The 15,439-nt window shown below is 37.0% G+C and overlaps 1 protein-coding gene across 1 annotated transcript in view; it reads right to left on the bottom strand.

The window, feature by feature from the left end:
- Positions 1–4,397: 4,397 nt before the first annotated feature.
- The window catches only part of LOC145984172 (tRNA (guanine(6)-N(2))-methyltransferase THUMP3-like), a 57,952-nt gene continuing 46,910 nt past the window's right edge, over positions 4,398–15,439 (bottom strand). Inside the window, exons 6-7 of the mRNA XM_083117663.1 lie at positions 12,789–12,926; positions 4,398–4,767 (exon numbers count right to left, since the gene is read on the bottom strand). Of these exons, the coding sequence (XP_082973789.1) occupies positions 4,669–4,767; positions 12,789–12,926 (237 nt within the window). The 3' untranslated portion in view covers positions 4,398–4,668. The remainder of the gene's footprint in view (positions 4,768–12,788; positions 12,927–15,439) is intronic.

Here is a 15,439-nt window from a genome sequence, read left to right as displayed (position 1 = left end):
TGGCCCTTTGCTTCCTTTTTAGGCTCTCGATGTTAGGTCTAATAAGATAAGTAGACTGCCAGTGATTCTTGAAATGTAAATTAGCCCTCAAACGAAAAAAGGTTGGCCACCGCTACTATAGAACAAATAGTGATACAGAAGGTGTGCATTCAATTCTTGATTGCTGAACTATATCTACACCATCTGTTCCATATTCAACTTCATACTAATTAAGTTCACTATTGTTTCCTGAACACTGCATAAGTGTTCATTGATTGATTGATTGAGTTGGTGTTCACTTTATGCACAGTGAGGCTAATTGGGATTGGACCTACAGTTTAAAGTGGGATCCGAACCACTATGTGCCTCCACCGGATATCAAACCCTTGATTACAAGGCAACGATGCACCATCTAGGAGGCCCTCATAAGTGTTCAGATATACCTTACATTCAATGGTCGACCATTGACACATTCTTCCAATTCTTTTGACATATCATAACATCCTTTGTAATGGAACTGCATCTTGTTAGCACTTCTTTTGGCAGTCTATTCAGTGCTAGAGCAGTTCAAGCCAACAAAAGTGTCCCCTGACTAATGCAAAATGAAAATATTTTAAAAATATAATGCAGAATAAAAGTCTAGAAGGATAAAATGTATTTACTTTGCAAAATTAATGAAACTTAAAATCCTACACTGAAGTGAAAACATGTACATGGTAAATTATTATGCTTAAGTGCACAGTACACCTACAACACCCTCATTAGGTACACTGCCTATAACAAAACAAACTATAATACAGCAAGAAAAGCTGAGAAAGTGATTAAGTATAAAGATATATGAGAATAACAATCAGTACAGAATAAAGGATACATATATTAGAATAACTTTTGTTATGAAAAACTGAATATATATTTAAAATGAGAAAATGTTAAGTGCTGTGGAAAATTATGTGCGCTAAGAATGAGACTGATTAATTGGTGCATGGTGACCATTACCCAACAATGAAATACCTGTGTACAAAAAAAAAATTGACAATAATTCCACCAATGTGATATTTCTATAAACAGTCTGAAACCTGCCTCCAAAATCCTATGAATCTGTTTGTTCTTTTTACTACATAACAAAATTCATGAACAGTCTTTTTCAAATAATTTTCGAAATGCATGAAGTCTTAATGTAAGACAAAACCCATCTGTGTCATATTGTCACAATCACCAATTTAAAAGTTGTGTATCACAGCTGCAGTTCAACACTAGATTGATAACTGAAGTTGGCAACAAAATGTAATTCAAATATTTGATATGAGACTACCATGGATCTTTCATTGCAGTACACGATATAGAAATTTTAATTACTTCACAGGTTTAATTCATTCATGCCCGTCTAAAATGGCTCCCTTCCTTGAATTGTAGCAGTTTCAAATTACCAAAATTGGGGAAGAACCCATTTGAAGTTTTTGCTAATACTGATAGGTAGAGGCATGCAAATTTCGTTTTTGACGAAAACACGAAATATGAAATAACATGTTGTAATATTCATTTTTCATGTTTCTGAAAGGTGTGAGGTGCATTTTCCTACCCTATTTTGTCACAAAATAATGCAAAATGAACTGCAAAATGCAAAATAGACTCTTAAACACGAAATTTACAGTTTATACAGGGTGATTGGTAATTCGACCTATTCCTGGAAAGGGGTAATACTAGAGCACATTTGCAACAAATTTGACCCTATGCACCGGGGGTCGGAAATCAATGGGTTTCGAGTTATTGCAGTTTGTAGATTTTTGTGACACATTCCAACTTGCGACCAAAAAACTACTAATTGTGAAAAAAAAATACTACACCCTGGGCACTTAATCGACACGTTGCTAACAGCTGACGAATGAGTGACTACTGGGAAAAAAATTCATGCCCAAAATTCCCATACCAACAGAAAGAAACCGTAATTGGAGCACACATCATGAAGAAATTTGGAAATTATCGTTTAAATCGAAGAGGATTACTCAAAAAAATGGTAACACTTAGCGTAAAAATTACAGAAAAAACTTCCTCCTTTCATAAGCTCTCCAAAAAGATACAAATGTTGTCAACTGGCACATGGGTTGGGGAAAAAATCTGAATAAAAAGCAGAGAAGGCATGTTGTAGACCCCATCATCTGACAAGAATTCTGTGGACGGACGAATCCAAATTCGACCGCAATGGTATTACGAATTTTCATAATGCGCATTTTTGGTCCCCTAAGGGTCATAACCCCAGAAAATCTAAATAAAAGGCTCACCAGAGAAAATTCTCGCTAAATGGGAATCATCCACAATCATGTGATCAGGCCATTCTTTCTGCCACAAAACCTAAACGGCATTATCTACGAAAACTTCCTAAGGGAAGAATTGACGACGCTGCTGGAGGATGTGCCGCTCACCACAAGAAGGGGTATGATTTACCAACATGATGGCTGCCCAGCCAATATTTCCGGGGTGTGTGACGGTGGCTGGATGACAATTATCCTATGCGATGGATTGGTCGAGGTGGCCCAACCCCCTGGCCGGCCAGGAGTCCGGATTTGACGCCATGCAACTTTTACATTTAGGGTCGCATTAAAGAGTTAGTCTACAGTACACCAGTGGACTCCAAAGAAGAGTTGAGAGAGAGAGAATTGTGACAGCTGCCCAATACATAAGAGACAAGAGTGTCAACGTGAGTGCCTGGGTTTGAAGTACGCCGCAGGCTGCGTGCTTGCATATGTAACCAGGGAGGCAATTTATAATAGTTAATTCTGACAACCTGAAATCATGAGAATGACAAATAACATTATTATTTCACTCATTTTTGTTCATTTATTTCTCACAACCGACAACTTCTTTTCACTTTACAAAGAGGTCTAAAATGGCCTTAAAAGTGCTGTATCTGAAACTTGGAATAAATAAATAAATAAGTAATTCTGTTGTAAATATTTGAGAAGCAAAAATTGGCTCTTTTACACAGCAATAAGTTTATTTTGAGTAATAAGTGCAGTTTTTAAATCAAATTTAGGATTATATTCACAATTTTAGAACCAAAATGTTATTTTATATAGCATTTTTGATGTGATTATTCACCGCTATAACACTGAAATTTTATTTTATTTACTACTTTTAAACCCGAAATAGACTGTTTTTGTACCGAAATTATGCTTTTTTTATTTACTAAAAATATGTGCCTCTACTGATAGGTATCAATTCAATTCTCCTGATATGATGTAAAATTGCAGATATTCCATGAAAAATCAAAATGGTTGATTCACGTAACAATGTATGAAACCAGGTGGCTGCAATGTTTTTTGCATTAGAAGAAGAAATTGCATATTTGGATGCTTACCCTATAAAATCAGGGAATTTTCATAAAATGTAACAAAATGACACAATTTTGCACCAAGCTACAGGTTATCAGTGATTTATCCAAACACACCCTCAAAATTTCAACATTTTGGCTCTAAATTTACCCTTACACCCCTAAATACAACAAACCCATTTAGGTCATTCATGCATATACTGGATCAGTAAAACTACTGATGTTGACCAGTACCAATTAATCCATCCCATCTCTAACAATATAAAATTATCAATACAAGTATTAACATGCAGGAAGGAATAAGATAACATGCAGGTAAGAATATGAAATGAACATTGTGACATTTGCTTAAAATACAGTTAATAGCATTTTCTGTACAATGAAATCAACAAAAAACTAGTTTATATTGAGGAAATGCTGTTATGTTATACAAAAAAGTATTATGAACAAAACAAATATAGTGTTTCTCTTAATAGTATTTTTTTCTTTACAATTCAACATCTAATTACATGTGGAAAACTGCATGCACAAAGTAATGATTGCAAAAAGAAACAAGAAGAAGTTACTAACAGCATTTTCTTATTGTCAATAACAGAGAGACTTGAGGGTGAACAACATCAAGATATTTAGAAAAATAAATGCAAATGCATCAATCACTCCTTGTTGACACTGGGAAAATGAAGTTTAAATTGTATTTATCCTTAAATATACTGTGTAATTTAAAGCTGAGTCAATATTATTCCTGATACAATAGAACATATAATATTAATACTAAGGTATAATCAGTAAAAAATATAGTCACCACGAAACAGGTATAATATATACATATGTGTATAAGGTAATATTTATGTTTGAACATGAAAAAAAAAATTGACATTTTTTTTAAACTGATAGAAGTGCAAATATTGATACCAGGCCATTTTTAGTTGTAAATGTCAATTAAGAGAGTAATGGTATTAGAAATTTCCTACACAATTACAAAATGTATAAAGACAGCTTTTCTTAACATAACTTGAGCTTATCAAGGAGAAAAAGGTTAAAAAAAAAGATGTTTTGTGTACATATTAGAACTATCTTTTATTTTTACAATATAAACAGTACAAAGTTCCAAACATAACAACTGAAGATGTATCGATTTCTTAATTCATATGTAGTTTTGAACTAATACTCAATGTTGAAGGAGCAATTAAACACCTTATGTCAATCAGACATGTCATATCACAATAAAGTAGGCATTTATTAATACCTAAGATAATAAGTTAAAACATTTCTTGTAAAATCCACATAATAATAATAATAATATAAAAAACATTACACAAAGAAATCATATGGTACACTGAATATCTGGTGCGTAACTGCAATTAAATTCTTGCTAAGAGATATATCATAGCTGTAAGTCCACCAATGTTCACAGTACTACTCCTTGACAGAGACCACAACCTTTTAGTTGATTTCAGACACTGGAAAATAAAATTTGGGAAAAAATCAGTATTATGTGATTATGTGTGTAAGAAAAATCCATTTTGTTAAGTTTGGTCAATGGAATACATCAACAATTTTCTGTTTATGAAAATATTCGAACATTATTCTCACATTTTATGACAGTGAAATCCCAGTTAAACCTTTTTAAAGAAATGTTCTAAAGTACCATTTACTGAGGAACCTTGATTATACAATATTAAGGATACTGTGGCTAAAGAACTTAATGTGGGAAAATTTAGAATTCAGAAACTTAAAATTGGGATTCAACTTTATTGACAAATATTCAACAGTACAGGAAAAATTGTACTAGATACATTTATGATACTGATTCAATATGACAAATTGGTTGAAATTTAGGGTAAGAAAAATACATATTCTCAATCAACATTCAAAATCATGTTCTCCAAATACATGAAAGAATTTCAAAATACATCTATCATTATGTAAATAACGAAAATTATGATTGGTAACATGCAAGTTTCCGCACGTTCATAATTTTCTGTGAACTTGGATTTGGGTGCGGTTCACAACAGGAAGCACTCAAGGCACTGTGGATCTTTTCTTCGTCAGTCATCAGTCCACATTCACTCTCTACCCTTCAGAGAAGTAAGGTCAGCAACAACAGGAAAACTGTGGTTACTGCATTGGTTACTTGGAACCGATTGCGATCAGCTACCCCACATGAGAGCAACCCTACATGTGAGGACACCACATGAGAATGACCCGATGACTCGATAGCAAGGACACCAGAAACAATCAATCTTCTGTCCACGCATCCCTGACCTTCTAGACTTCCTGAGAATGACACAAGGCAACAGAAATAACCCTGCCAGTGGTTGCTTTGGCCACACCCGTAGTATATAAACTCTAGTTGTAGAACTAGATGTATGGAAGTCGACCAGCAGAGCCGAAGTGTGGCCAGAGGCACTGTCCAGTCTCTGACCCAAGATGGCCATCCACCCAGCCAAGTCCAGGCTGTCTTCAGGCGCTTAGAAGATGGACATGAATCTACTCTTACAACTCACTAAGTATCACTAATCTACCCTTCTTCCCAAGTAGCTCCCTTACCTTAACACTTAGGTAGATACTCTTCATATTTCACCAACAACTACTCTTTATAATAAATCTTGTTATTGTTAACCATTACTTGTGTGCCTAACAGAGTCTATACCCACAGGCTCTCGCACTTAGTATTAAGACTAACAAAATAACAGATGCATTCATTTACAGCTCAAAGCCCAGACATCCAAGCTACACTCCCTAGCGGCAATACGGGGGTCACTCCCGGCTACCGCTACAACAATGTAAAAGGAAATAAGCAAAAGTGGTCATGTGAAAATTAAAAAGTAGTACAAGAATGATAATAATTCCTGGTGCTACAGCCCTTGATGGCCAGTACCTACCTACTGACTGTCAGCCTCAATTCCACATGCATCAGCAGATGTGGGGTATATCATCCAACCAGTTATGGGGCAACAAACCTCCAGTTGTTGTAGGTATCCATGACCAAGTTATGCTACTCATTCATAACTCCCCAATTTTCTCATGCTGGTCAGTGGCCACCATTCCCATACACTGGCGGAAATCTGAGGAGAAAAGCTGTTATGCTTCCTACCTCCGAGGAGACTCTACCACTGCACTTCCTGTAGCCAAAACCCAAAGCCTGACACCTTAACACAGGATGGCCATGGTCCTGGACACAAGAATGATAGTTGTTCAAAATATTAAGCAAAATTTATAATACGCACGTACTGCATCTTTACCTGTGCAAAACATGTTATCCTTCACAGCTTTGACAGGTACAGTCTTCAGTTCCATTAGTTTTATAATTTTAGTAAGACATAGTCATGTAGTAACACACCACTAAGATTTATCCCTTTGTATATTCTTGTTGCAGAGAACAGAAAAACGTCTGTACACATTTAGGAAGAAACTATTCTATATTCTAGAATGCCTACTTACACTTATATAGCACCTAGTCTTTTGAATTCACAACATGGAAATAAATAAGTTTCACACGTGTGTGTGCTATTTTTCTCTATATGTATACAGTGAAATATCAGTTATGTGTGTTATGGGTCAGGAAATAATGTGAAATGAACTTCAAAATGTGAAATAAGACTCTTAAACACGAAATTTAGAGTTTATTTACCAATTTTAACACCATTAAGCCTTGTTTCCATGATATGAAAAACTCAATATGCTGACCTAGGCAGAAATTTAGGCTAGAAGGTTGAAACGTTACGTTTAGTTTGTTTTATAATAAAATAAATTTCTGCCTTGGTCAGCATATTGAGTTTTTTATTTACCAACGTGACACTTTCTGAAGTCAGAATTATCCTGAGAGTTATGCAATTCACGGAAAATTGATTAATTCTGCTGTAAATATTTGAGAAGCAAAGATGGACCCCTTTATACAGGAATAAACTTAATATTCTGGAAATCTGTTATTAGAAGGGATATGTTATTTTGTGTAGTAAGTGCAGTTTTTAAATCAAATTTGGGATTATATTCACAATTTTAAAACCAGAATGTCATTTCATATACCGCTTTTTCACCTCTATAACAGTGACATTTTATTTTATTTACTGTTTTTAAACCCGAAATTGACTGTATTTGTACCGATATTTTGCTTTTTTTATTTACCAAAAATATGTGCCTCTAGTTATGGGGGACAGAACAGAAAACACGTATAACTGAGAAAAATGTAATATTGAAAGATAATTAAAATGGTAAAATTAGGTACACAAAGAAAGAAAACTAGTACTATATATACACACACCAAAGTTTGCTATATTGCACTAGTCTGTTCTAAATGAATAATGTAAATTCACAAAAATCACAAGAAATAATGAAGGCACTGGAAAAGGAGGGAGGGGGTTGCAAGCCAGCTTAATCCGTTCAGCCATTCTGATCCCGCCAAGAGACCATGTTAAACATTTGGATGTTTATCTCGATCTTATGTTTGCCAAAACTCTTGCTTCCCACTATATACAGGGTAAGTCAAAAAGATGGACCCGATTATAGAAATGTATTCTGTGAAATCTAATAAACATATGTTATTGTGACACATGCGCTTCGAAAGATTAACTTTCAAAGTTTAGTTTCCATGCAGTCTTTCCACTTTCTACTGCTAGGAGTCAGCAGCGAGCAGAAAAATGGCATTGACTGGAGAACAGAGATCTTTCTGTGTGCTTGATTATCACGTGAACAAGTCTGTGATTAGTGTGCAACGGCATTTCCGTACCAAATATTGGAGAGAACCACCTACGGGGAAGGCCATTCGTAAGTGGTATGAACATTTCACAGATTCAGGCTGCATCTGTAAACGAAAATCGACTGGCCGTCCGTCGACTGAGGAAGAGACAGTGGAACGAGTGCGCACATGTTTCGTGCGGAGTCCACAGAAGTCCACCTACCGGGCAGCGAGAGAACTTCAACTTCCACAGAAAATTGTCTGGTGGGTTCTGCGGAAACAAATGAAACCCTACCACTCGCAACTAGTTCAAGCCTTAAAAGACACTGATTATGCTTTGCGCACATCCTTCTGTGCTGATTTCCTCGCATTAATGGAAACGGATGGGTTCTCCGAGAGGTTAATTTACAGTGATGAAGCAACTTTTCACCTTTCAGGGAAAGTGAATAGACACAACGTAAGGATTTGGGGAACTGCTAACCCCCATGAATTTGTGGAACATGAACGCGATTCTCCCAAAGTGAATGCCTTTTGTGCAATTTCCCATGAAAAGATTTATGGGCCCTTTTTCTTCCATGAACGTACTGTGACAGGACTTGTTTTCCTTGAAATGCTGCAACTATGGCTCTTTCCACAGCTTGCAAAGGATAGCACAGATTTCATTCTCCAATTGGATGGTGCGCCTGCGCATTACCATGAAAGCGTTCGGGACCATCTCAATGGGGCATTGGAACAACGTTGGATAGGCTGTGCATCTCCGGAGGATCGACCTCTCCTTCATTGGCCACCTCGTTAACCCCGACTTGACCCCATGTGATTTCTTCATGTGGAGTTTTGTCAAGGATCATGTTTACGTACCACCACTTCCAACAACATTGGATGACCTGTGTGCTCGCATCACAGCAGCCATTGCTGATATTGACCGCAACATGCTACACAAGGTTTTGCAGGAGATAGACTATCAGCTTGATGTGTGCCATGTTATGCGAGGTGCTCACATACAACACTTGTGATTTGTTTGAAAAAAACTTTCACAGTTTATCTTTCTTAGCACATGTCTCAGAATAAAATTTGTTTATTATATTTCACAGAATAAATGTCTGAAATTGGGTCCATCATTTTGACTTACCCTGTATTTCCCCAAGGCCCACCAATGACATAAAATTTGCCAGAAGCCTGTTCAGTAGGCCAGGCAGCAGTCTCATTCATTCAACATGGGAACTTGAACTTCCAACAGGTAAATTTTTCATGGGAGAGGAGAGAGAGAGAGAAGAGACATTGCTGAGTGGGGGTTGGGGCACAATTAGAATTCACCTTAATGGACAGGTAGAGAAAGTGGCACTTCTTGTTCACCTGTAAGGTAGCAAACCACAGGCTCAACCACTATTAACACTTCTTTGTCCACATTTCTATAGAATCCTTCCTAGTAGATTGGAGAGAGAGGGAGGAACTTGTTTGTGAAAACTTTTCCTTTTCTTCTTGTAAGACACGTTGGTTATGGGGAAAAAGTAAGAGAAATTTGCCAAACCCGGTTATCTGAAATTGATTTAGGAACATTGGAAAAAAGTCACCCATCTCCCCTCAAAATATCTCATTAATATGCAACTGCTGTGCATGGCTATGCATTTATTTCATGAAGCAGACTCCTTTTTTCTATTTTCTGTTCCGAGGCTCTCTACATAGGAAATATTGCTTGTGTGTCAGTTACAAACAGCATGGAAAAAAAACCAATAATCCTTCCCTCTTAGTTTCTTTCTTTCTGCAACTTGGTTCAGGAATAAGCACACTGCTGATGAAAAAAAAAAATGAATGCTGTAGTCCAGCTTCTCTGTCTTCAACAAGTCCTTTATCATTAAAATGCCCAGGACCTTCCATTCCGGTAGCTGCCCTATCACTTCCCCTTCCTTCAGTTTGTGCCAGTCTGTCTGGAAGGAGGCTGCTATTGGTGCCAGTGTTACATCTGGCTGTTGCTTGCTGATATCTGGTTCTGATAGCAATGACTCATCCAACATAAAGGAGGAAAAGGGTATTATTTTGAAGCTGCAGTCTCTTTGCTTTGCTTTGACGATTACTAAATACAAATATGACAAAAAACATTGAGTTAAAAGATGAGCAATGCTCTGGTCCTGCCTTCTGATGAACAAACCCATAACTTTTATCTTGTGGCTAACACATGAATAACACTCTGAGCAGTGCAGGAAGGAAATGCACACAATGTTCAGTATGATTGCTGCCAGTGACGTGCTCGGGATTTTTGAAAGAAGGTACAACCACCAACCTCCACCCTTACTCGGACACACCACTGATCACTACTTTTCTTCAGAATGATTCATGTGCTAAAAATAAGTCTCGCAATATTCAACAATTTGATTATCTGCAATTTTGTTTTGCATAAAAAAGTACTGCAACTTCTCTATCAACAACTATATTGTCTTTAAATATCATCACAATAAGACACAGCAGAACTTTTCCTCACCTGCAAGCTGCTGTTGATCCCCCCCTCCCTTTTTTTTCAGCTTGTTTGTATTGTCTACTGGAAAGTATGGTGCCAGTGACTTGTCTGACAGCTTTAAAGATATATGTTTCTGATCTGCTTCAGGCAGATACGACTTGCCCAAGACAATGCAAAGAAGAAAAGCAGGATTATTTAGCAAGGGCCAATCTGGTTCAAGGGTGCATTCATTGCCCCTCCCTTTCTCTCCAATGCAAGTGACAAAAATAGAATTCCAAGTTGAGAATCCCAAGAGCAGCATCCATTCGAGGCAAGACTGAAGTTAAAAACAACTTGCATTGTATCCATAATCAACAAGAGACGAATGCATAGGAGCCATCCCTGCCCCACAGGCACTCACGGAGACCTTTAGGTGGGGTAGTTGCCCCACATGATTTGGAGTTGGTGGGGTGCAGAGCAGAGAGGTGTAACATGAAACATGTAAAAAGGTGAGATTGGCAGAAAAGAAGTATATAAGTAGTGGAAATAAATAAAAATAAGACAATGTTGAGAGAGAAAATTTCTTGGCAAAATGGTGTTCACCCACCATCCTGAGGACAATACTGGACTTACTTGGAAAGAAGTAGAAGACTCAGGTCAGGAAAGCATAAACAGCAGCGATTGGTCTCCATGCATGGACCATGTGCTACCAAATGAAAACAAACTGCCTAAGAGTTCAAAAATCAAGAATTTGCTATAATTTTCAAATCTCCTCAGCTGAAGACTGAAAATAACATATAATCTACGAGGGATGATCGAAAAAAAAGGTTACAAAGCCTATTATGGCGTATGTGTTAGACATAGCTGGAAGATCAACACACCTGATGATGGAGGGCACTCAATACTAGTCCTCGATGTAATCACCTTTGTTGTTCAAGCACTTGTCACAACGGTAGATGAGGTTTTCCATACCGGTTGTACAGAAATCCACGTCAAGTTCTCGTAGCCACCGTGAGGCAGCTCTTTTGACATCATCACATGTCAGATAATGGTGGCCAGCCAACCAAATGGTAGTCCCAGCTCAGCTGATATTGAGCGTAATGTTCTTCTTCTGTCCTCACGAATACACTCATCCACAAGAGCACAGTTCACATCAGTGGTTGAGGTACTGGGCCTACCGCTGTGTTCAGAGTTGTCATTAACAATACTGGTCCGTCCTTCTCTGAAGGCACGACACCACTTCGCTACATGTTGCCTTGAAATTGTCCCCTCCCCATACACCTCCACAATCTGCCTATGAATGTCAGCAGGTGTAGTGTTTTTGGCCCACAGGAACCGCACCACTGCCCTCACTTCTACTCTTGACCAATTTTCTAGACGAGTCACCATTTTAAATGTCCGCTTCTCGGGTATACAGGGTCAGAATCCGTCACAACAAGACAAACATGTTATTAATTTACACATAAATTTTAGTTACGTTACAGTGAATAAAACAAAAGTTAACCTTTCTTTCCGATCATCCCTCATACATAAAATTAATTTCAGGTACGTATTAATACAAAATCAGCTGACTATTTTTAATAATATGTCACCTTGCCTCATTTCATTCTAAATTATCTTAGCGGATCTAATTCAATAGAGAGTTGGGGTGTAAGGGTAACCTTTTGAGAAGGCATCCAAAAGTCAACCTCACTTCCACATAGTATACCCAGTAACTGCAGACATGCAGGCCAGCAAGGCTCTGGTATCTAGGCCTATGGCCAGTACAAATCCTCTGTAGGGGTGTGTTTTGTCCTGGGATTTGTCCATATATGTGCAGAGTTCCCCTTTACAGCCTCAGCTTTTAACATGGGTAAGGAGATTTTAGTCTTGAGACAGATGTTGATTGTAGCTATGCTAAGGGAGAGTTAAATAAAAGGGGGTAGAGAGAGTGAACGCAAACAAGAACTTATTCCCCAATATGCATTCTGATCTTCTCAGACCAGTTTGGCAGCTTGGATATACAAATTCCAGTACCTGTAAATTTAGATCTGGCTGTCCAGGCTGGCACCTTTTCCAGCAGATGAGGCAAGTAATATAATTCATAAGGTCTGCTTTCCAAACTGATGAGAACATCCTTTCTCTGTAATATGCCTTTCTTTCATTGGCCTTCATAACATTTACTAATAATTCAACAATACCCTGCTCAAGACATCAATGTACAGGTTCAATAATTTGCAAATTTAACATACTATACTAACCATCATAATCAACCCATACACCCTACCACAAAGTTGACAATTTCCACTCTACCACAATATAAAACACCACAGCTTCTCAAAAATAAAAATATTACTACATTAAGATGTGAAATCGCATTAAAAATTACTTACTTGAAAAAAGTTCTTCTTGTCATGAGTTAAGAAAACTGCTCTTCCAGTCTTTCGACAAACAACTCTTCCAACTTCTGTCAATACATTTAAATATAATGCTGGATTATCCTTCCTGTGGCCAACTCTTTTGCCAAATGGCTACAACAGAAACATTAAGACCAATTGAAACATAAGGGAAAGGTATAACAAGTGAACACAAATTGTTTGTCAATAATAAATTACAAGAAACTAAATAATACACAGATATATACCTGGACATATATCTTAACCCTTAATGATGCACACAGGGTAATATTTTTTGAAGGCAGATACAGTTCTGGACAAATTCAAGAAAGTTGTACCTTAACTTCCTCACAATCTTGATGAGGCATGAAGAGGCATGTGGTCACCACATGTCCCTTTGATGTTGCCAATTTTTGTAAGGACACCCACATCAAGAAGGCAGTGGTGTAGAGAATTTACTTTCATACAGAAAGTTCAAAAGGGGCAGCTGAAACACAAATATGTAGCAATTCCATAAACCTAGCCCAAAGCTATGTTCCCCTATCCATCTTTTGGGTGATGTAGGGAAGCTATTGCTGACAGTTTCAGATATTTTTCAAGAAAAAAACCTAAGTTTTACCTGGATTTGATTGGTTATTTGTATTAGGTTAAATTACATCAGTTCTCTGCCACTCTTGGCTAACCGCAATGATGAGGATGAGTGATGATATGATGAAATTAAGACTCACAAAGAACACCCATGCCTAGGCTTGGACCCTGGTATTGTAGTGTGCTAACCCCACTGTTACAGAGGTTGGCAAATTTTACCTGGACTTGACTGTTTGGTGGTCTTTTTGTCTTAGGTGTTTGTAATTTTTTCTGCCCTTATGTAGATTCATTAGGTGCATGATTAGGAACTAACCGAATCCTGCTTCTTTTAATTTGCATGTAGCACGTCATTTGTTTTATCATTATACAACCTGCAGCATGTTATCCTATATCAGCCAATCAGTTTTGGATATGCTTCCAATTTTTCAAGAGCTAATATCACTTTCATTTTCCGGATTCAAGATAAAATCTCTTCACTATTCACATCAGGAAAGTTTCAAGAATTATTTCAAAAGAGAGAATTAGCTGGATGGAAAAAGTACAATGACATGTAAAAGAAAAGGATCTAAGAGTTGGAAAGGAGCACCGAAGAATGTGATGAACTCGATATACAATTGAGACTGCTTTGTACGTAACTCAGGTCTGCTTAATTCTGTTTTATACATAAATTACTGTAGGTCCCAGCAAAATATAATTTAAAAATTTGTTAATTAAATGGTTATACATATCAATTTTCATAAAATACTGTTCATTTGTAAGTAACAAAGTTACAAAAGTATAAATTTCTTGTGGTTATAAAAACACAAGGTGTCTTTCAAATACAAAACAAGATAGGAGGGCATGGCAGCGGTTGGTCTCGAGTTGTGAGAAAGACGAGTGTGGAGCGGTGGTGTTACAGAGAAGGCAATTGATAGGCAGAGCACGGCATGAAATCAGAGGAGAAAGAATTGCCACAGTTATTCAGAACATGACACATTTTCTTTTGTGCGTAATCACAGACTAAACACATTAAAAAGATGCTGATAGCTGACGTTTGCAGTGTTCCATAATAAAAACAGAACAGCAGATCCTTCAGTGAAAGTTTTCAGTTGCTACTACTCGGCCATGGAAAACAGAAAGAGGAAATATTACATGCTTGACCAGAAAGTAAAATTTATGTGGAGAGTGGATGCTAATCCACAAAAATTAAGAATATTTTAGATTTGTTAATTTACCACTTTATGATAGAAATAACCTGTATTACGTATATCTTGTTCCTAAAAATAGATACAATTACAGTATTTTAATAATGATATGACATGCTATCTAAATCTGATTTGTAAGTAATTCCCAGTTATATATATTATTTTGTCTTCACCTTGACATACACATAACTCAGGTTCAACTGTACTTGAAATTCAACAGATGGGTAATGGCATGTTGGACAAGAATGATATACTACAGGTACGGGGAGAAACATGAATATGGAACAGTTTTCATAGAAAGAAAAAATATGCGAAATGAATGATTTTATGAAGAATATAGAGAAACAACCAAAGGAAAAATCAAGAATGCCAACAGATTATACAAGAGGACTTCACTAGTAGGGCAACTGGAAGATATAAGGAAATGAGGAAAGAAAAGAAACTACACCTGACAAAATGAAGAGGATGAAGAAGAATGGATGAAAGAAATTGAGAACTATAATGCTAAGAAAGAAAGAAAACTTTTTCAAAAAAGTCCATATAATGAGAAGAGGTTTCCAGTCCCATACATAGATATCTAGGAATAAAAATTAAGATTAATAACAAGGAAATTTTACAAAATGGCAATGGTCACCATGCTGAAGTAGAAAGTGCAAGGATCACTAGAGAAAGAAGCAGACATGGGCACATTAGCACTAATAATGATCACAAACTACAGTGTTTTTCACGGTCAAGTTGTCCGTGGAGCAGCAGCTACCATGCGAGGCAATGAGTGCACATCTACCAGCATTTAGACCCACAGCTGTATAGTGACCTTGGCATTGCATGTGTCAGTGCTTCAGTATGCAGATAGCTGGTGTCCAGTTTGCATGTGTC

This window comes from Lepisma saccharinum, chromosome 2, assembly GCF_977018435.1.
Source record: "Lepisma saccharinum chromosome 2, izLepSacc3.1, whole genome shotgun sequence".
NCBI classification, from domain to species: Eukaryota; Metazoa; Arthropoda; class Insecta; order Zygentoma; family Lepismatidae; genus Lepisma; species Lepisma saccharinum.
Note: the sequence above shows the minus strand (reverse complement) of the source record. Positions and strands in the feature narration are given on the sequence as shown.